General features: G+C 37.3%; 1 protein-coding gene and 1 pseudogene across 1 annotated transcript in view; both read left to right on the forward strand.

The window, feature by feature from the left end:
• On the forward strand, window positions 1–120 carry VN2R628P (vomeronasal 2 receptor 628 pseudogene; annotated as a pseudogene).
• Window positions 3,839–23,307, forward strand: part of VN2R627 (vomeronasal 2 receptor 627) — a 62,174-nt gene continuing 42,705 nt past the window's right edge. The window contains 1 exon segment of the mRNA NM_001102422.1: window positions 3,839–4,011. Coding sequence (NP_001095892.1) covers window positions 3,890–4,011 — 122 coding nt within the window. The 5' untranslated portion in view covers window positions 3,839–3,889.

The following is a 23,307-nucleotide window of genomic DNA, read 5'->3' on the forward strand; positions in this document are numbered from 1 at the left end:
CTGGGCACATATGGCCCCATCCTCGGGAAGGATACACACTCTGAGGCTTCCTTCATTGTCATTCAGTGCAATGAGGGCTCCCTTGTGACCTTCTACTGTGTCCTTGGCTACATGGGCTGTAATAATTAAAATAGTGGAAGACATAAACTGTGGTAGATAAACGAGTTGTTGCTTAAATTGTGACCACAGAAAATAGTGATTTGTAGGGATTCTCTAAATACTTTAAATGATTTTCAGAAATTACTAGGTGATATTAACTGGCTTAGACCTTTTCTAAAAATTACTACAGGACAATTAGAAAATGTATATGCCACCTTGAAGGGAGACCCTGCCCTGTCTTCCCCCAGAATGCTGTCACCCAAAGCTGAAGAAGAATTAAAAATTTTGGAAGCAGCATTATCAGCAGATAGGTTATACAGGATTGACCCTTCCCTACCCTAAGTAGCATCATTCTTAAGTACTGGATACACACCCAAGGGTGCATTACATCAAGGGGAGCATATAATTGAGTGGATACATATAGCTAATCAGCAAACCAAATCTCTCACTAGTTTCTTAGAACTCATGTTCTTAACAATCACTCAGATAAGAAAACATCCCAGCAATTAGTAGGTGCTGACCCAGACACCATCCATGTTCCTATCACACGAGAACAGGTTCAGAATTTATTTGCAGTCACTACCGTGGCAAATTGCTTTTGTGGATTTTACAAGAAAGACTGATAATCACATTCCTGGTAATAAAATATTACAACTTGTGAAATTAACTGCTATCATTTTTCCAAAAATAACATCTATGCATCCTATTGCTAATGCTGTGAATGTCTTTACGGATGCATCAAAGAGTGGCAAGGCAGGAGCAGTGGTAGATGAGAATGTGATGTTGCTACACACCAAGTACGGTTCCCCACAAAAGGCTGAATTAGCAGCAGTCAGGAGTGTACTTAAGGATATAACACAAGCTTGCAACATCATATGTGATTCATTATATGTAGTAAATTTAGTTAACTCGCTGGAAACAGCTAAGATTAAACCTGTCTCTGATGAAGACTTATTTCTTTTATTTCTTACCACCCACACGGTGATACTACAAAGGCAAAACACATTGTTTATAACACATATTCATGTTCCCACACTAACCTCCCCAGACCTCTGTCTGAGGGAAATTCAGAGGTGGATGCATTAGTTGCCTCTGCCTTTCAAGAAGCAGTTAATTCACATTCCTTATTGCACCAAAATGCCAAATCTCTTAAGTGCCAATTTGATATAACCAAAGACAGGCAAAGGAAATCATCCAGCAGTGCAGTTCCTGTGCACCTTTCTCTTCAAATTCTCTCCCAGCAGGAGTTAATCCACGAGGTCTGAAAGCTAACCAGCTTTGGCAAATGGATGTAACTCAATATGCTCCTTTTGGAAGATGGAAACATGTACATGTGGTTGTTGATACATACTCCCATATCATGTGGGCCACAGCACAAACTGGAGAGAAAGTATCTCATGTTATTGCACATTTGCTGGAAGCATTTGCACACTTGGGCATTCCTACCCAAATAAAGACTGATCATGGAACTGCATATACCAGTAAAAGATTTGCAGAATTTTGCAAACTGGAGATTGTAGCCCATAAAACTGGAATTCTTGGCAACTCCACAGGACAAGCAATTGTGGAGAGGGCTAACAGGACTCTAAAAAACAAAATACAAAAACAAAAAGGAGAGTACCGAACCATTTATGAAGGTGATATTCTGAAACCTAAGCCTATCATTCCTAACAAATTGTTAAAAATGGTACTGCTAACCATCAATCACTTCTCCATCCCAGAAGGGCTGACTGCTACTCCTATGCAAACACATTTTAAGTGTCATGACAAAATGGACACAACTCAGCAGCCCTGGATCTTTTGGAGATTGCCAGGAGAAAAAGATTACAAGGGTCCAAACAGACTAATAACAATGGGTCTAGGATATGCTTGTGTTTCCATAGATAATGGAGACGTCTGGACTCCCAGTAAGCATCTCAAACCATGGAAAGGACCAGATCCAAATGCTCAGGGAGCAGAGAGGCAGCTGGAGCAGAGCACCACTCCTCTGGCAACCCGAGACCAGGAGGAGAAGCAGACAAATATCACTGCTGGCACCAGCTAACTGCATGCCGGACACACTCAAGGCACCAGGGACGAAACTATCATTGGTGAATGCACACACACCAAAGACTGACATTACATTACTTTTAATGACATTTACTATTATCACACTGATGGACATTTGTCATGCTGAAGTCTATTGGTCCTTCATACCTAAACCTCCTATATTAAGAATGTTAACTTGGATGGACAAACCCCCACTTGTATATGTTAATGATACTAAATGGATACCGGACCCCGTTCTAGCCAGAAATCTTCCTCTGGAATCTGAAGGGGCAAATTACAACTATTCAGGCTCTTCTGTAAACCCTTGACATCATATCAAAGGGAATTCTTTTGGTGTACCTCACAGAAATCAAGCTTGGATAGTAAAAAAGGCTAGTGACAACACTTACATAGCAATTGGTATGGGTATGATAGGACAAGGAGATGATACACCACATCCATCATTTAAACCTAACCATCCCAAGAATACGAACTTATGTCCAAACCAGATAGGAACATTGTCCAGGGATTTACCATGGGTAGATTGTTCTGTCCAACCTCTAGAAAGGTTAAGATGGCAGCAACAGTAACCTTTAAGATTTACAATTGGGGACCCAGAATGCGATGTGGTCATTCTGATCAATTGACACGTTTAGACAGAAATAGCAAATATGAGATGTGGCACATGCCATGCCATACACTACATAGATTGAAGACTTGCTAGAAGTTGATGTAGCTGGTCCTAGACTTGCTAAGGAAGCAGGTCCCATTCAGAATACTCAATGGAAGATAGTGGCTGCCACACATCCAATACATAAATTTAAGGTCAATGTAATGAATTCAGGAATTTATTTTGAAGATGCCACTCACATCAATGTCACTGCATGTGTATTTGCTCCATATGTAATGTTAGTGGGTAATAATCTTAGCATTTCTAGGAACAAACAAAGACTATATGAGATTCAAATGCATTAAATGTCACCTACATCAATGCATAAATTCTAATAAAGATTCATATATAGCTATTATGTACCAACCACCATTGGTGTGGTTACCTGTGTATCTTACAGAGATGTGGGCAAATACGCCTACTCTACATATTGTTCAAAAAAGCATTTAATATCATTATGCATCGCAGCAAACGAATGGTATTAGCAGTCATAGGAGCAGTAGTGTCCATTGTTGCTTTGATTACATGATTATGGCATTGACCACAGCATCAATGCCATTAACTACTTCTATTCAGAACCAAGAGTTCATACAAGAAATGGTATCTAATTCATCTGAATGACGGCACACTCAGCAAAGCATAGACTTAGCTTTTAGAGATGAACTGGAAACTTTGAAAGATGCTGCATTTTGGTTAGGAAAAGAGGTTGAAGCTTTAAACACAAGAATTACTTGTCCATGTCATTTTAATCAAACTGGTTATTGTATTACACCTTTGCTATATGATAATGTCTCATATGAATGGCAAACTGTGGTAGAGCATATTAAAGGTGCTTGGGGAAATCATAACAGCACATTGGACATCATATGGCTACAACACGAAATTAATAAGGTAGACCAAATTTTGTATGAACAGGAAGCTGTAAAGATAGCATCCAAATGGGAAGCAACTTTAGCTTCCATGGATCCTAGAAATTGGTTTGGTAAAACTAACTTAACCAGTATTGGCACTATCATACTCTTCATAATTTTGGTTATTGGTTTGAAAATACTTTGCAGAAAAAGTTGGAAAAATAGGGCTTATATCCAAAATATGCAGCCAGATTGCCGCTATTTCGTCATTCTCAGAACTTATTACATGACTATATTGAAGTGCAAGCAATCAGGGTGTGATGTTCAGGAGAATGATACTTTTTCCCTGATGTTTTTTAAGATGTAAAAGATGCTGATATATTTTGTATATTTTATACATGCTTATTAATCCTCCAAGATTACTCAGAGAGGATGCATTTTTTTAAACAGGATCTCTCCCAATCAAAAAAAAAAAAGAAGGGAGAAGAAGTTTAAGGATATCAGTATTCTCATTTTAATTGAGCACTTTTTGATTTACTTTTGATTATTTAATTTTGTTTTTCTTTTTCACAACTTTTGCTAATATTTGTAGTAAATTGCAAATACTTTTAATGCTCTAATCCTGAGTTATGAAGGTGTAGAATTTTTATTTTTGCAGATACCCAAAAATCTGAAACTACAAGAACATGACAGCATTTGTTAAATTTCAGATGACTATTCTGGGAGATTATGTCTGATTGCATTAAAAAGGGATCACAATGGATACCTCATACTTAACCAGACAGCCAAAGCCACACACAGATGCGTATTCCATATGAGATGGATATCTAAGGTTGGAGATGCAGGGATGTGGTGCTTTGACACCTTCATTCATAGGTCACCCTGGTACTAAATTTTCAAATATATTTCTATGTGACAGGCATATGGGCATATATATATATATATATATATATATATATATATATATATATATATATATATATATATATATATCCCTAAGATGCATGATCAGTACAAGAAAAAGGAAGAAATTATCCTTCATCTCTGGATATAGTCATTTTTCTTTTATTATTGCAAGATCTGACAACTTCTTATAGTCCTGACTCTTCATGGGTAGTATGATTGACTAATGCACCTGTCCTATGGGCTATGGGACTAATACCACATTAAACCAGGATCATTAGGGACTTTCGGTCAAGATGGCAGCTTAGAGAGAGCTAAAGTTCTGATCTCCGGAAACCCCTTCCTTACCTATCTCAAACTGTATGCTCCTAGGACGTTGAAATTCAAAACAAACAACAGGATAGATCCCAGGAACCCTCCTCCTGGAATTGGATCAAAAGGTATGGCCCCCAAAAGCCAGAACCTGAGATCACTCAGATCTAAGGGGTAGGCAGAAGGAAGGTCCCAGGACCCATCCTCCCCAACCCAGACCTCTGAGTCAGAGGCAGCAGCGGGAAACTAAGAGCCAGGAAAAGGGACCCCAGGGCTGGCTATTCTGAAGGCCTCATCCTGAAAACAACCTGACACAGTCGCAGGGGCACCCAGATAGCAGGGAAACAGAAAGAGAATAGTATACATGTCAGAACTTTGGGCAAGACATAGAAAGAGTCACAAAATGTAAAATAAATAATTTTGACTACATCAAATTAAAAAGTTTTTGTACAAACAAAACCAATGTAACTAAAAATTAGAAGGAAAGCAACAAATTGGGAAACAATCTTCATAACAAAAACCTCTGACAAAGGTCTAATTACTCAAATCTATAAAGAGCTAAACCAGTTGTACAAAAATCAAGTCATTCTCCAATTGAAAAATGGGCAAGGGACATGAATAGGCAATTTTCAGTTAAAGAAATCAAGACTATTAATAAGCACATGAAAAAGTGTTCTAGATCTCTTATGATCAGAGAGATGCAAATCAAAACAACTCTGAGGTGTTTCCTCACACCTAGCAGATTGTTCAACATGACAGCAAAGGAAAGTAATGAATGGTAATGAATGTTGGAGGGGATGTGGCAAAGTAGGGACATTAATGCATTGCTGGTGGAGTTGTGAATTGATCCAACCATTTTGGAGGGCAATTTGGAACTATGCCCAAAGGGCGATAAAAGACTTCTGCCCTTTGATCCAGCCATAGCACTGCTGGGTTTCTACCCCAAAGAGATATTAAGGAAAAAGACTTGTACAAGAATATTCATAGCTGCGCTCTTTGTGATAGCCAAAAATTGGAAAATGAGGGGTGTGAAAAGGGAATCACATTAAAAGACTGATATATATTAATTTAAGGTCGCCAAGATATTCAGCTATGTAATTCCTAAATGAAAACTCAAGTCAGCAGTAAATCTCTTATGGAGTTTAATTACAATAGGAGTAAGAAAGGAATTAGAGATAGAGAGAGAGAAAAAGGGAGAGAAGGGAATAGGGCTTAAATACCCCTTCTGTTTAGGCTGGGCCAAAAGGCCCAAGCCCTTAGATAGCTGGGGCAAAGAAAAGAGATCAGTCCCTATTACTCACGTGACCAAAATGGAGAAACAGTCTCAGAGGCCCCCACCTTCAGCTTCCTTCAGAGCAAGCTTCTCAGAGCACACCACAACCACTCCGGCCAACTCCTCAACCCCCCGAGTCTTCAGACCCCCCTGATCTTTAAGGAAAACCATCCAAGTTGCCTCCCCTCAGTTCTCACATCTACCAATCACTGTCCATCAATTTCCCTGTGCCAATGGAAGCTCTAGCTTAACCCAGGACCGCCCAGAGGCTTTGCACATGTCTGTTGAAGGTCATATTTTCAAATAATTAAATCTTTGCTCCTTTGCTACAGCCCTTTCTAAATCCTGTTAACCTGAGTAGGGTAGAGATTGGAATAATTAAATTTTGATCTAGGCTGTAGCCCTTACTCAATCCTGTTAGGACTGAATAGGGTGGAGATTGATTCTAAGTATCTCCATTGTATCAATTCTAAAATCAATCATGACTCAAAGAAATTCCTGTTCTATGCTTAAGCATAGGTCAGTCCTTTCCATTGTTCAGCAAAAGGTTTCTGTCCTAAAGTAATCTTAAAAAGGAAAGAGAAGGAACCTCCCATGCCAATGGGATTCACATTCCAATAGTCAAGACCCACTATCAATAGGAAATTTTTCAAGTATGAAATTTTCCAATGGTGAAATTTCCAACATTTATAAGTCTAAGAAATTTTGAGGTTTACAGGGGATGCCCTTCAATTGGAGAATGGCTGAACAAATTGTGGTCTATGTTGGTGATGGAATACTATTGTGCTAAAAGGAATAATAAAGTGGAGGCAATTCCATGGACACTTGAACAACCTCCAGGAAGTGATGCAGAGTGAGAGGAGCAGAATCAGGAGAACATTGTACACAGAGACAGACACATTGTGGTACAATAGAACATAATGGACTTCTCCAGTAATGGCTTTACAACATCCTTGAACAACCTGCAGTGATCTATGAGAAAAAAAAAAAAACTATCCTCAAGCAGAGAACAAACTGAGGGATTAAAAACACGGAGGAAAACAACTGCTTGACAACAGAGGTTGAGGGGACATTATCGAGGAGAGACGCTAAATAAGCACCCTAATGCAAATACCAACATTAACTGCTCATGGATAGGACAAGCCAATATAATAAAAATGAACACCCTACCCAAACTTATTTATCTATTTAGTATCATACCCAGTGAACTCCCAAAAAATGTCTTTACTGATTTAGAAAAAAACATAACAAATTTCATTTGGAATAACAAAGGATCAAAGATATCCAGGGAAATAATGAAAAAAAAACACAAATGATGGGGGCCTTGCAGTCCAGGCCTCAAACTGTATTACAAAGCAGCAGTCATCAAAACAATTTGGTACTGGCTAAGAGACAGAAAGGAGGATCAGTGGAATAGACTGGGGGAAAGTGACCTCAGCAAGACAGTATACAATAAACCCAAAGATCCCAGCTTTTGGGACAAAAATCCACTATTTCATAAAAACTGCTAGAAAAATTGGATGACAGTGTGGGAGAGATTAGGAATTGATCAACACCTCACCCTACACCAAGATAAATTCAACATGGGTGAATGATTTAAACATAAAGAAGGAAACCATAAGTAAATTGGGTAAACACAGAATAGTATATATGTCAGAACTTTGGGAGGGAAAAGACTTTAAAACCAAGCAAGACATAGAAAGAATCACAAAATGTAAAATAAATAATTTCGACTACATCAAATTAAAAAGCTTTTGTACAAACAAAACCAATGTAACTAAAATCAGAAGGAAAGTAACAAATTGGGAAGCAATCTTCATAAAAACCTCTGACAAAGGTTTAATTACTCAAATTTACAAAGAGCTATATCAATTGTACAAAAAATCAAGCCATTCTCCAATTGATAAATGGGCAAGGGACATGGATAGGCAGTTCTCAGATAAAGAAATCAAAACTATTAATAAGCACATGTAGAAGTGTTCTCAATCTCTTATAATCAAATGGATGCAAATCAAAACAACTCTGAGGTATCACTTCACACCTGGCATATTGGCTAACATGACAGCAGAGGAAAGCAGTGAATGCTGGAGGGGATGTGGCAAAGTAGGGACATTAATTCATTGCTGGTGGAGTTGTGAACTGATCCAACCATTTTGGAGGGCAATTTGGAACTATGCCCAAAGGGAGATAAAAGACTGTCTGCCCTTTGATCCAGCCATAGCACTGCTGGGTCTGTACCCCAAAGAGATAATGGACAAAAAGACTTGTACAAAAATATTCATAGCTGCGCTCTTTGTGGTGGCCAAAAACTGGAAAATGAGGGGATGCCCATCAATTGGGGAATGGCTGATCAAATTGTGGTATATGTTGGTGATGGAATACTATTGTGCTAAAAGGAATAATAAAGTGGAGAAGTTCCATGGAGACTGGAACAACCTCCAGGAAGTGATGCAGAGCGAGAGGAGCAGAACCAGGAGAACATTGTATACAGAGACTAATACACTGTGGTATAATCGAACGTAATGGACTTCTCCATTAGTGGCGGTATAATGTCCCTGAACAATCTGCAGGGATCTAGGAGAAAAACACTATCCATAAGCAGAGGACAAACTGTGGGAGTAGAAACACCGAGGAAAAGCTACTGCCTGAATACAGAGGTTGAGGGGACATGACAGAGGAGAGACTGTAAACGAATACTCTAATGCAAATACTAACATGGCAATGGGTTCGAATCAAGAACACATGTGATACCCAGTGGAATCATGTGTCGGCTACGGTGGGGGGTGGGGGAGGAAAAGAAAATGATGTTTGTCTCTAATGAATAATGCTTGGAAACAATCAAATAAAATATTATTTAAAAGAAAACCAGGATCATTAGAGTGAAAATTATTTTCTTATTATTTTTATCATTACTGAAACTTTTACCTTTGACTTTGATAAGTAGATAGCATATCAGTTTTACTTTACAGAATTAATACTAATTCAGTCTTTTACTGACAATCACACTTCATTTTTACATTTAAGTTTTTGCAATCCAATTTGGTTTTCACTTTTGAATTATGGTTTGATTATGTACCATTATATTTATATTTGTTGAAGTTATAATTTTTGTTACATTTTTAATATTACACATTTTTTATGTTAAACAAAAAGGGGGAGATGTAACAGTCCTTTGTAGAATGAGAAATAATATTGTACTACAGAGTTCTTCATAAGAGGGTAATTTAGAGTAGAACCAACATTCTTATTCTTACAAGACATTTCTCTTCCCTTACTTCAGTACCAGGTTAGTATTTTTCAGTGATACATCACATTGCTCACTCACATTGAGCTTATGGTCAACTGAATACTTTGATTTTTTTATCTTATGTATATCTTTATAACCACGACTTTCCTATCATGTACAGGCTTAGATGTCCTTTTTTAAAACTAAATGTTATTCTTCTTTACATTTATCTATCTTGAATTTCACCATAACTTCCTCTGCCCAAACATTTAAATTGTTGAAGTTATTTGAGTCATCACAAGTGTTTGTTATCTCTCCCAGAGATTTGTAATTTCAATGAATAGGCCATCTATGCTTTTGTACAAATCACTGACAAAAATGGAACTTGACCAATTTCATTTAGGGGTAAATAATTGTGATATAATTTCATTGGGGGCACTTCTCCTTAAGTAGAACATTCAATAATAAATTGACCATCTTTTTAGCTAGGAAAACACTAAGAGTTTTTGATAGTGATCTGATCTTGGCAAACTCTAAAAAATATTTGGTAACACAGACATCTTTCTGCCCCCCTTCTGAAATCAGATGTGTCTCTTGAATAAATGCATTGTACAGGGGCTTATTGGAAAGAAAATTGCAAACCATTTCCATGTCTTTGTCAAAAAAAATGCTGAGTGGGGTCAAAAAGCACCACATTCCACTGACATGACCACAGAACAGAAGGGCCTGCGAGAATATGACTTGAGCCTTGCTTCTGGGAGCTCCACAAATCCATAGGCTTAAAAAAGCATAACTACTGGATAGGGCACAATAGTATTGGTGTCTTGACCTTTTCTTTTCTTTTTTAAACCCTGATCTTCCATCTTGGAATCAATAGTGTGTATTGGTTTCATGGCAGAAGAATGGTAAGGGTTAGGCAATGGGGGTTAAGTGACTTACACAGGGTCACACAACTAGGAAGTGTCTGAGGCTAGATTTGAATGTTGGACCTGCCATTTCTAGGCCTGGCTTTCAATCCACTGAGCCACCCAGCTTCCCCCTTGACCTTCTTTTCTAGAGGCAAATTTTTGTCTGAGAGTTTCTGTTACTTGATGAGCTATGTCAGCTCTGGTCTGTCCCTTTCTAATTTGATTTGCATATAACAACTTCAGATTGGTCTTTAGGATATATATATATGATTGGAAAAATCAAGGTATCCTTTAAGACTTTTTAGAACTTGAAATTTTATTCTTAGTGACACGTTCATTGAGGATGGGTAGGAGGGCAGTTTTCCTATCTCTTAGACTCAAGCCAGATACAGTGACCTCACTCAGAGAATGAATTACTATGGGAACTTGTCTTGCCCTGGAGCTCTGCACCTGGGTCTCTTATTCTTAATGATAAAGAAATAGAAAATTTACTTGGAAATAGGTCCAAATATGCTTTCAATCATCTGGGATTTGGCTAATCTCATAAATTATGAGAAAATTGCAAGACCCAATGACATCCCTTGCGAGTTAATACTACTCTTTCTATCAACACATAGTCTGCTGCAGTCATTATAGATTTCCATGAATAACATCAGGCCTGGGTCAATGTGATATGGCGAGGTCACAAATTATGATCCTCTGGGATTGGGACTGGTACTTTAGGCTCCAAAATCAGATGGATTTTAGACCTTCATATCCCTTGCATACACTACTACAGTGTTTCATCTATGGTAAACATTTAATAAATATTCATTGAATAAAAGGAAAGGACTAATAATAAAATCTAGCATTTATATAAACATACATTATTAATATTATATATATATATATATATGTATATCCATTTACAGATGCCATCTCATTTGGTTCTTAAGATAATCTTGCAAAGGAAGTAGCATTTTTCTCCCTATTTTGAAAGTGAAGAAAACAAGAATATATAGGCAGGATGTTAGAAATGTTCTTGTTATATTCATTTAGCTGTAAGAAGTAGAGAAGCTGGCTTGAGAAAGGATTGGAGTTTGAAAGTTGATCTGAGATTTAGATGTACACATGAATGTATATGTTTCTGTTATAACTGTGTAATACAGATGAATGCATACATATGAACATATACAATAATGTGGTTAAAAACTCTTTTATACCACATTTTCTTTTTTACTTCTTCCCATAACAGAAGTTTCCCATGATTAAATTTTGACAAAACCCAAGTTCAGCCTTGCTCCTTGTAGCTGCACAAATGCACAATCATTGATCCATGTAGCATGTCATTAAACATTGCTTGGCACCTGCTTACCTGCCTTGTATTATGTAGAGGGAATTTCCTCACGTCCCCCTCCTGAATTGCCAGCCCTATTTATCTCGTTTTTCATATGCCAATACGCAGGGTGGGAGGATGGAGAATCCTGAAGGATGGGCTACGTGTGGTCACACATAGAGTAAGAAAGAGACTTTAAATAGACTTTGGAACAAAGAATTTCTCCTCTACTTCTTCTCCCTGCAATAAGCTATCTTCTAAATGGAATGGTAGAAAATCCTACATGTGAAAGGAAATGAAAAACTACTCTAGTACCTTTGGGATCAGAAATACATTCTTGACTGAAATGAACAAAAACAACAGAAAGTCCTGAGAGAACAAAAATGTATTCTGGACCCTACTAGCAATGAGCATCTAGTATCTTAGAAAGCAGAGCCAGTGGATAGGGCTTGAGAGGATTCATAGTATCTTGCCCCACTTTTCTATAAGAAATTTCTTCTATAATGAAAGTTTCTCTTTGTGCTGACATATATCAATTCTAGCCTGTTCCTTTCTAATCTAATTTGTTTAGAAAAACATTATGTGGGCCTTTATCCTGGACCAAGTTGGCAAACCTATGGCACATGTGCTGGAGGAGGATGCTCCTCTCACTCTCTCCCTGCATGCTTGAGGACATTTCTCACATCACACCTCCCACTGAAAAGCAGCCTCATGGGAATGTTTCCTCCTCTCCTTCTCCAATTTGGGGTAAAGTGGGTGTAAAAAATAGACTCGAATATGGGACTACAGTCCCCACAAGCCTTTGCTCCACTTCCCCAAAATGCTTTGTAATCTCACGGGAATTCTCAGGTGGGCTGAGATCGAGAAGGTACTTAAGGGGATGTAAAGGCTCTTCTTTTTTTCTTCTTTTTTATTTTTTATTTGATCATTTCCAAGCATTATTCATTAAAGACCTCGATCATTTTCTTTTCTTCCCCCCACCCCCCATAGCCGATGTGTAAATCCACTGGTCATTACATGTTTTCTTGATTTGAACCCATTGCTATGTTGATAATATTTGCATTAGAGTGTTCATTTAGAGTCTCTCCTCTGTCATGTCCCCTCAACTGCTGTATTCAGGCAGTTGCTTTTCCTCGGTGTTTCTACTCCCACAGTTTTTCCTCTGCTTATGGATAGTGTTTTTCTCCTAGATCCCTGCAAATTGTTCAGGGACATTACACCGCCATTAATGGAAAAGTCCATTACATTCGATTATACCACAGTGTATTAGTTTCTGTGTATAATGTTCTCCTAGTTCTGCTCCTCTCGCTCTGCATCACTTCCTGGAGGTCATTCCAGTCTCCATGGAACTCCTCCACTTTATTATTCCTTAAAGGCTCTTCTTGTCGCTTGAACTTCTGTTTTGGGGCAGACATGGCTCTTTCCATAATGTAGGTGAGGTTGTGTGTCTAGGTCTCCCGATGGCCTAGACACGTGTTTCTTATCCTGTATTTTCTTTAATCCTTAATCTTCAATAAACCTATAAAATATAATACTCTTTGCAGAGAGAACTAATTTCTACCTGCCTCAGTCTCCCCATATTCCTTAAATTTTAATCTTTACATGGGGGACTCACATGTAGCATGAGGTTTGCAGTTTGGGCACTCAGTCTCTAAAAGGTTAAACACCAATGGTCTAGGACATAGACAAGACTGGGAAAATTAAGATGTTTTTTAAGTTTTATAGAACTTAAAAGTTCATCCTTAGTGTCTCTTGTCAATGTGGATGGGCAGGAGACCAGCTTCCATTTCTTAAGTTCCAGTAAGATATAAGGATATCATTCAGAGAATGATTGACTTCGGAATCCTACCTTTCCCTGCAGCTCTGCACCTTGTTCTCTACTTCTTAGTAATAAAGAAGTAGAACATTTGCTTGATAATGTAATTTCCATTATTCCTTCCCTCTTCTGTGATTTTCTTAATATCACAAGTTATGAGGATCATAAATTGCACTTATGCCTCTTGAGAATGGATTTGTTATTTTGAGAAACTCCCAGTGTTGTATTTCTTTTGTTTACAAACAGGAATCTATGTTGATTACGTGTTTCCTAAAATTTCATGAGGCAAGGACCTGTGTGACTTGAAAAGGCCAGAAATTCATGTCATTTGTGACAGGGGCTGCAATTCAGGTTTCTAAGTAAGATGGATTTTTTCTCTTTTCTATCATTCATGTATTCTACCATAATGCTTTGCCTATAATAAATACTCCGATACTTATTAAGTGAAAATAGTACTTATGCTAAGAATAAAAACTAGTATGTGTAGAGTCATTTACAAATTCCATTTCATGTTAAGAATTCATTTCATGTGAATGAGTTAACATCCCTACTTTGAAAATGAAATACTAAAGATGAATGAATGCCTTGCCCAAGGCTACATAGCTAGTAAGTGTCAGAGGCACATATGGGGCTTTGGCTTTAGCAGTAATCATGGATACTTCTGACTGCCCAGTTCCAGAAAGGAGATGGTAATGCCAACTCTACTTCAAGCAACTGAAAGGAGAACAAGTTTATGGGGAGAAGCCAGCCTGAAAGGAGTTAACAGTCTATTATGTCCATATATCCAACTTGCTAGACTAAAGACTACAGGGTGAGATCTAAGAACTCTCTTGGATGATCTGAATTACCTTCATTCTGTATTGTCTAGTACACATTCTCCTGTGTATGCTTTCTTATTTTTTGTGTTATTCTCAATGTGGATTAAAGGGATTCTTTTCTACTTCCAAAGTCTGTTCATTTTGGAATCTCTACCTAGAATGCAGGGAATTAAACCAGTGATGCTCTTTCTCCTTATTGAACAGTGAAAAGTATGTCAGGGGGTGGAGTCAAGATGGAGGCTTAGCAAGCAGCAAAAGTTCAGACCGCATGGAAGACCCTTCCTTACTGATACAGACTGAATGCTCCTAGGGCGCCGAAACCCAAGCTGAACAACAGGACAGAAGTGGGGAACCCTCTTTCTGGACTCAAATCAAAAGGTACGCCCCCCAAAAGCAGGAATCCAAGAATACTCAGGGCTAAGGGAAAGGCAGAGGGTAGGTTCCAGGACACCTCCCCCACAACCCAGAGTGCTGAGCCCACAGCGGTAGCAGTGGGAACCTTTGAGTGGGCAAAGGTGCTGGTTTGGAGGGTCTACCTTGGGAGCAGCAGGGAGCCTGGCTCGGAGAATCCAGCTTGGACAGCCGGGAGGAAGCCAGGGAGGGAGGGGGCCGTGGCTGGGTCCCTCCATCCCACCGGAACTCAATCCAATCAAAAGCCTCCAGAGGACAGGGAAGCTAACATTCCTCCCGTAGAGACTGTACCAAGAGATCTGACAAAGCTCCAAGAGGGGAGACTGACAGCCCCAAAACCAAAACAAAATGAGAGGAGCAAGAGCACAGCCGAATACGGGGAGCAAAGAAGAGGTAAACTCGAGCAAACAACAGAAAAAGAAGAAGGAAATTACAATAGACAGCTTCTGCACAGGTAACAAGAAAAGAGCAAATGAAACAGAGGGGGAGGACCCAGCAAAGGAAAAATCAGAAATCCCAGCGAATTGGATACAGGCTTTGGAAGAACTCAAAATGCAATTCAAAACACAATTAAGAGAGGCTGAAGACAATTGGGAAAAGAACTTAAAAACTAAGATAAGTCATCTGGAAACAGAAAATAGTGTCTTGAAAGCCAAAATCAACCAGCTGAAAATGAGGCAAAGGAGATGAAAGATGACCACCAAAGAAAATCCGACCAAAAGGAAAAGGACGAACAAAAAACTAAGGATGAAATCCAGTCTTTAAGAACTAGAATACAACAATTAGAATCGAGCTACTTCACAAGGCAACAGGACTCTATAAAACAAAACCAAAAGAATGAAAAAATTGAGCAAAATATGAAGCACCTCATTCACAAAACAGAGGATTTAGAAAATCGTTCAAGGAGAGACAGAAGGAGTCAACTCTGAATGTGAATGGAATGAACTCACCAATAAAAAGCAAGCGAATAACCGAGTGGATTAGAGTCCAAAACCCTACCATATGCTGTCTACAAGAAACACATATGAGAAAGGTAGACACACATAGAGTGAAAGTAAGAGGGTGGAGCCAAATCTATTGGGCATTAACTGACAAAAAGAAGGCAGGAGTCGCAATCATGATATCCAAGAAAGCCAAAGTAAAAATAAACCTAGTTAAAAGAGATAGGGAAGGTAATTGCATCCTGATAAAAGGCAGTATAGACAATGAGGAAATATCCATACTCAATATGTATGCACCTAATGGCAGAGCATCCAAATTTTTAAAAGGAGAAACTAGGGGAGCTCAAGGATGAAATAGATAGAAAAACTATACTAGTGGGAGATCTGAACCTTCCCCTATCTGAACTAGATAAATCAAACCAAAAAATAAATAAGAAAGAGGTAGGAGAAATGAATGAAATCTTAGAAAAATTAGAGTTAGTAGACATGTGGAGAAAAATAAATAGGGACAAAAAGGCATATACCTTCTTTTCTGCAGCACATGGTACATTCACAAAAATTGACTATGTATTAGGGCATAAAAACATTGCAAACAAGTGCAAAAGAGCAGAAATAATAAATGCAACTTTCTCACATCACAATGCAATGAAAATAATAATTAGTAAGGGAACATGGAGAGGTAAATCAAAAATTAATTGGAAATTAAACAATATGAATCTCCAAAACCAGTTAGTTAAAGAACAAATCATAGAAACAATTAGTAACTTCATTGAAGAAAATGACAATGGTGAGACATCCTTTCAAAACCTTTGGGATGCAGCCAAAGCAGTACTCAGGGGGAAATTTATATCCTTGAGTTCATATATAAACAAATTAGGAAGGGCAGAGGTCAATGAATTGGGCATGCAAATTAAAAAATTAGAAAGTGAACAAATTAAAAATCCTCAGATGAAGACTAAATTAGAGATCCTAAAACTCAAAGGAGAAATTAATAAAATTGAAAGTCAAAGAACTATTGATTTAATAAATAAGACTAGAAGCTGGTACTTTGAAAAAAAAAACAAATAAAATAGACAAAGTACTAGTCAGTCTAATTAAAAAAAGGAAAGAAACAAACCAAATTGATAGTATCCAAGATGAAAAAGGAGACCTCACCTCTAATGAAGAGAAAATTAAGGCAATCGTTAAAAACTACTATGCCTAATTATATGGCAACAAATGTAGCAATCTAGGTGATATGGATGAATACCTACAAAAATATAAATTGTCTAGACTAAAAGTGGAAGAAATACATTACTTTAACAACCACATTTCAGAAAAAGAAATTGAAGAAGCCATCAGAGAACTCCCTAAGAAAAAATCCCCAGGTCTAGAAGGATTCACAAATGAATTCTATCAAACATTCAAAGAACAACTAATCCCAATATTAAACAAACTATTTGATAGAATTGACCAAGAAGGAATTCTACCAAATTCATTCTACGACACAAACATGGTACTGATCCTAAAGCCAGTCTGGTCAAAAACAGAGAAAGAAAACTATAGACCAATCTCCCTAATGAATATAGACGAAAATATCTTAAATAGGATACTGTAAACCTCAAATTTCCTTAGACTTATAATTGTTGAAAATTTCACCATTGGGATATTTCATACTTGGAAAATTTCTTACTGATAGTGTATTGGAATGGGAACTCCATTGGCATGGGAGGTTCCTTCTCTTCCCTTCTTAAGATTACTTTAGGACAGAAAACCTTTTGCTGAACAATGGAAAGGACTTTGACCTATGCTTAAGCATAGAACAGGAATTTCTTTGAGTCTTGATTGATTTTAGAATTGATACAATGGAGATACTCCACCCTATTCAGTCCTAATAGGATTGAGTAAGGGCTGCAGCCTAGATCAAAATTTAATTATTCCAATCTCTACCATACTCAAGTTAACAGGATTTAGAAAGGGCTGTAACAAAGGAGTATAGATTTAATCATTTGAAAATATGACCTTCAACAGACATGTGCAAAAGCCAGAAACCTCTGGGCGGTCCTGGGTTAAGCGAGAGCCTCCATTGACAGGGAAATTGATGAAGAGTGATTGGTAGATGTGAGGACTGAGGGGAGGCAACTTGGATGGTGTCCTTAAAGATAGGAGGGTCTGGAGACTCGAGAGGGGGGTTGAGTTTTTGGAGCGGTGTGGTTCCTGGGCTCTGAAGGAAGCTGAAGGTGGGGGCCTCTGAGACTGTTTCTCCATTTTGGACACGTGAGTAATAGGGACTGATCTCCTTTCTTTGCCCCAGCTATCTAAGGGCTTGGGCCTTTTGGCCCAGCCTAAACAGAAGGGGTATTTAAGCCCTATTCCCTTCTCTCCCCTTTCTCTCTCTCTATATATCTCTAATTCCTTTCTTGCTCCTATTGTAATTAAACTCCAAAAAAGGCTGACAGCTGACTTGAGTTTTTCATTTAGGAATTACATAGCTGATTCCTTGGCGACCTTAAATTAATATATATCAGTCTTTTAAAGTGATTCCCTTGTAACATTGTGGCTGACCACACGGGAGTCTAAAGAATCCTCTCAATAAAACTTTTTCCTTGCCTTTTTACTATACTGTTTCACCACTTAGTCCTTTTTTAAAAAAAAAAAAAAAAACTTGGCTTAAAGACACAGCTGCTAGAACACGTGAGTATAAAAAACTTTTTCTCTTTTCTCCTTAAGTTAAATTGGAATCAGCAGTTTTTTCTTTTTCTTCCCTTTAATCTTAAGGGACAGCTGGGTAGCTCAGCGGATTGAGAGCCAGCCCTAGAGGCAGAAGGTCCTGGGTTCAAATCGGACCTCAGATACTTCCCAGCTGTGTGACTCTGATAGACAGAAAACAGCTGTTTTTAAATCTCAGCAACAGGACTCTAAAGTCCTGGCTGGAAGAACTGTTTCTAAATATCCTTTCCCTTAAGGAACAACTTCCTGGATTAAAAAAAAAAAAAAAAACCCTGTGGAAAGTTTGTTGCTTTGCCCTGCTCCCCACGTGTTTTGTGAAATTACAAAATATACATATAAAAATGAGTACTACATTCTTTGACAATTATATGGCAGCTGAAGAAGTAGGGGCATTGAGGAATGAAGGATACCTCCAAATTTTTATATTAATAGGTACTGTCATTTTTGTACTCCTCAATACTATATTTAGAGATGAAAAAATAAAAAATATTGAGGATAAAATAAAACAAAATGAGGATAAAATAAAACAAAATGAGGATAAAATAAAACAAAATGAGGATAAAATAAAACAAAATGAGGATAAAATAGAAAATATTGAGGATAAAATAGAAAATGTTGAGGATAAAATAGAAAAAAATGAGGATAAAATAGAAAATATTGAGGATAAAATAGAAAATATTGAGGATAAAATAGAAAAAATTGAGGATACAATAGAAAAAATTGAGGATACAATAGAAAAAATTGAGGATAAAATAGGAAATATTGAGAATAAAATAGAAAAACTTGAGGATAAAATAGGAAATATTGAGAATAAAATAGGAAATATTGAGGATAAAATGGGAGATATGGAAGATAAAATAGGAAAAATTGAGGATAAAATGCAAGCCCAATTAGAAGATCTAAAATGTTTCTTACAGGATCAATGGGCAAACACCCACTCTACCAGAAACAGACCTGTTTCTGAACCTTTGAATGAGGAAATTTCCTTCCCTGAAATAGAGATGGAAAACACCTTCCCTATAGCCCAGTTAACAGACTGCTTCTCTCATGCAGTGCAAATCTTGTCTGAATTTAATCCCCAAAACCCTTCCCCTGCAATCCCAGCTTCTCATGTTCCTTCTCCTACAGAAAACCAAATTCCAATGCAAGGGAGATCTTGTCCTCCTAGAGAAACCTGTCCTTGTCAAACTGACCCACAGGTGCAAAATTCAACTAGAGGCCTGTTTCCTCTAAGAGAAGTACCTGAAATAGGACGAAATGGGGATGTGGTGACTTTAAGACATAGGATACCGTTTACTCCCCAAGAAATAAATGAATTTACACGAAATATCCCCACATATGAACAAGATCCTTTTCTAGTAACAAAAAAGATGGGAGACATATTTTTTCAATATAATCCGTCTTACAAGGACGTTGAGAGCTTACTACAGGCTTTTTTAAGTGAACGTGAAAAAAATAAAATAATTGCTCATGTCAACAAAACCCGGGGGCGTAATGCAGCACATTGGCCATCTCAGGATCCCGAATGGGACTATAATAATCCTGAGGACTATCTACAACTATACCGTTGTAGAGAGGCCATCCTCACGGCCATGAAGGAATGTGCGGACAGTACAGATAAGTGGATGGAACTGGAAAAAATTAAGCAAAAGGAAAACGAAACACCCTCCAGATTTATGGACAGAATTATCGAGTTTGGGGACAGATACTTAGATTGGGACTTAAATAAAGAGAATAGTTTAAGACAAGTTAGAAGAATATTTGTAAACAATTGTTGCAAAGTAATTAAAAATTATTTCAAAACACAATGCCCAAGATGGTCAGATATGGACCTTGAAGAATTGCGAAAAACAGCTATATATGTTTTTAAGGGAAACGAAGAAAAGGAGAAAGAGAATAATGATGACATGGAGGAAATGAAGAAAAAAATGAGATGTGTAATAGATAGGATAACTAAATTAGAAAGTGGGCATGATAATGAACCAACGACAATTGCCCCTCTCCAGAAATCCAATTATCAATCCATTACTTGCCACTTCTGTGAGAAGAAGGGCCACAAAATGATGGAATGTAGAACCTTTCTTAAGATGTTTGGAAGGAATACACAGTTTAATAATGGTTTTAGAAATAATAACTATAGAAATTATGATAATGGTTATAGAAACCAAAATTCTAGAAATTATAATAATGACTATGGAAATAACTATAATGAATATAGAAATAAGAGCTTTAGAAACCAGAATTATAGAAATAGGAATTGGAAATTTAATGACAATGTTCCAATTAAAGAAAATTATAATGAAAATGAACAACAACAATATATGAGAAATGGAGCTCGCCCAAAAAATGCTCGAGGTGCTAATGAACCTCAGAGAGGTGCCCTTCAGGAGGGTGCCCAGGGAACTTCCCAGTATAATGAAGATGATTCTTCTTAGATTGTATTGACTTTGTTGATATTAATTAACCTTTTTCAGTTTTTTTTTTCTCCTCTCCAAATAGTAGGAAAGATGAATAAAGAACTTCACCATTTGAGATGTTTTTTGGACATCCGCCTATACAGGCTAAGCCTTCCTCCCCGGCTTATACATCGCTATTAGGGGGAGATATTACTATTGCTTCCTATATACAGGAGTTACAGCACAAACTACATGAACTTCATGAATCCGGAGCTGCAGTACAAGCTGGACCATTAGACTTTTCTCTGCATGACCTGAACCCAGGAGATAAAGTTTATATCAAGAATTTCAAGCGAACTGGAGCAACTGAACCTTCATGGGAAGGACCATTCCAAATATTATTAACTACTCCAACATCTATAAAGATTGGAGAAAGAGACTCTTGGATTCACTGCTCACATGTGAAGAAAGCATCTTCTGCTGAGACTGATTGACTCTATCCTATCATATGAATTGTGACTCTATCTTATCATAAGAATTGGAGATAATAATCCATAGACAAATGGATGCTGTTTTTTTTTTTCTCTCAAGAATATATTGAATTACTGATTTTTTTCTTATTTTTTCTTATTTCCTTTTTTTTATTTTTTATCAGAATATTTGATTTTTTTCTCATTTTTTGTACTGAAGGTACACATAATTAATATTAATATTTTTTCCCTGCAGTAATACAAGTTAATATATATACTCTTGCTATAATATCAATATATGCCTAAAAGCTTTAAACTATGGGAACCTGCCATTTATTGATAAAATATTATAGGACTGTGATTAATGTTTGTGTCTGATTCCAGGAAAAGGGATAAAAACAAGGAGCACAGACTAAACCTGAATAGTGCCAATAGAGCACACATGAAATATTAAAGTGAGACTCAAGGTTGCGACGCTTAACTTATGTTTAAGTCGTAGGACTTCCTTGTATCTACACTCCTTTCGAAGTACTCAAACAAGTACAAAGCTTGACTATCATGCTGGCTCCCTATATCTCTGAAGAAAAAAAAATCAGACAAGGGAATGACATTTCCCCATCAAAATAGAATTCTAATTCTTTTCTTCTTATATTATGGCAACTTCCTGTAGTCTTGGCTACAAATGGCTAAGTGAAATATTACTGCATTCTGTCCTACATACTTGTGGGATAGAAATTACTTTAAACTGGACCTATACAAGGTCTATTTTGAGTTTTTCTTATGTTTTTGATTATTTTTTCTATTCTTTTGATAATTGACAAATACAACCCCATAACTGAACATTGCATTCTGAGCTAAACTTGATATTTTTTTTTAATACTTACTTCAGGGGGGATTGTATTTTAATTTAAAATCTAAGAATTTTTGAATTTTTTTGTTTGAGATTTTATTTTTATAAAAATCCAAGACTTTTGTTTAAGATTTTACTGTTATAAAAAATTTTCAAAGATTTTGATTTTGTTCGAGAAAAGATCTTCAAGAAAGAAGCTTGAAACTTTTATATCCAGAGAATGAACTGTTGCAGAAAGATGCCGAAAACCTACACTTCATCAAGAAGATCAAGAATGAACTTTGGATGTGATTGATTGGACTGAACTTTTGATTGAACATTTATTGTAACATTTATGCCAAAAGGGACTGCCCCTAATTTGGCTTTCTGTCAATGCGCCTAGCAAACATTGGTTTTGCTTTCTTTTCTTTTCTATTTCCTCTCTCACTATTCTAATTTCTCTTAGAAAATTGAATATTGTGTATATCTTTAGTTAGAAGTGAATTTAGAACTACAAAATGATTATGTTAAATGATCAATGGGGAGACTAGTCTCCCAATGATCATCAGGGGGGATTGTAAACCTCAAATTTCCTTAGACTTATAATTGTTGAAAATTTCACCATTGGGATATTTCATACTTGGAAAATTTCTTACTGATAGTCTATTGGAATGGGAACTCCATTGGCATGGGAGGTTCCTTCTCTTCCCTTCTTAAGATTACTTTAGGACAGAAAACCTTTTGCTGAACAATGGAAAGGACTTTGACCTATGCTTAAGCATAGAACAGGAATTTCTTTGAGTCTTGATTGATTTTAGAATTGATACAATGGAGATACTCCACCCTATTCAGTCCTAATAGGATTGAGTAAGGGCTGCAGCCTAGATCAAAATTTAATTATTCCAATCTCTACCATACTCAAGTTAACAGGATTTAGAAAGGGCTGTAACAAAGGAGTATAGATTTAATCATTTGAAAATATGACCTTCAACAGACATGTGCAAAAGCCAGAAACCTCTGGGCGGTCCTGGGTTAAGCGAGAGCCTCCATTGACAGGGAAATTGATGAAGAGTGATTGGTAGATGTGAGGACTGAGGGGAGGCAACTTGGATGGTGTCCTTAAAGATAGGAGGGTCTGGAGACTCGAGAGGGGGGTTGAGTTTTTGGAGCGGTGTGGTTCCTGGGCTCTGAAGGAAGCTGAAGGTGGGGGCCTCTGAGACTGTTTCTCCATTTTGGACACGTGAGTAATAGGGACTGATCTCCTTTCTTTGCCCCAGCTATCTAAGGGCTTGGGCCTTTTGGCCCAGCCTAAACAGAAGGGGTATTTAAGCC

The sequence above is a fragment of the Monodelphis domestica genome, chromosome 6, assembly GCF_027887165.1.
Source record: "Monodelphis domestica isolate mMonDom1 chromosome 6, mMonDom1.pri, whole genome shotgun sequence".
In the NCBI taxonomy this organism is placed as follows: Eukaryota; Metazoa; Chordata; class Mammalia; order Didelphimorphia; family Didelphidae; genus Monodelphis; species Monodelphis domestica.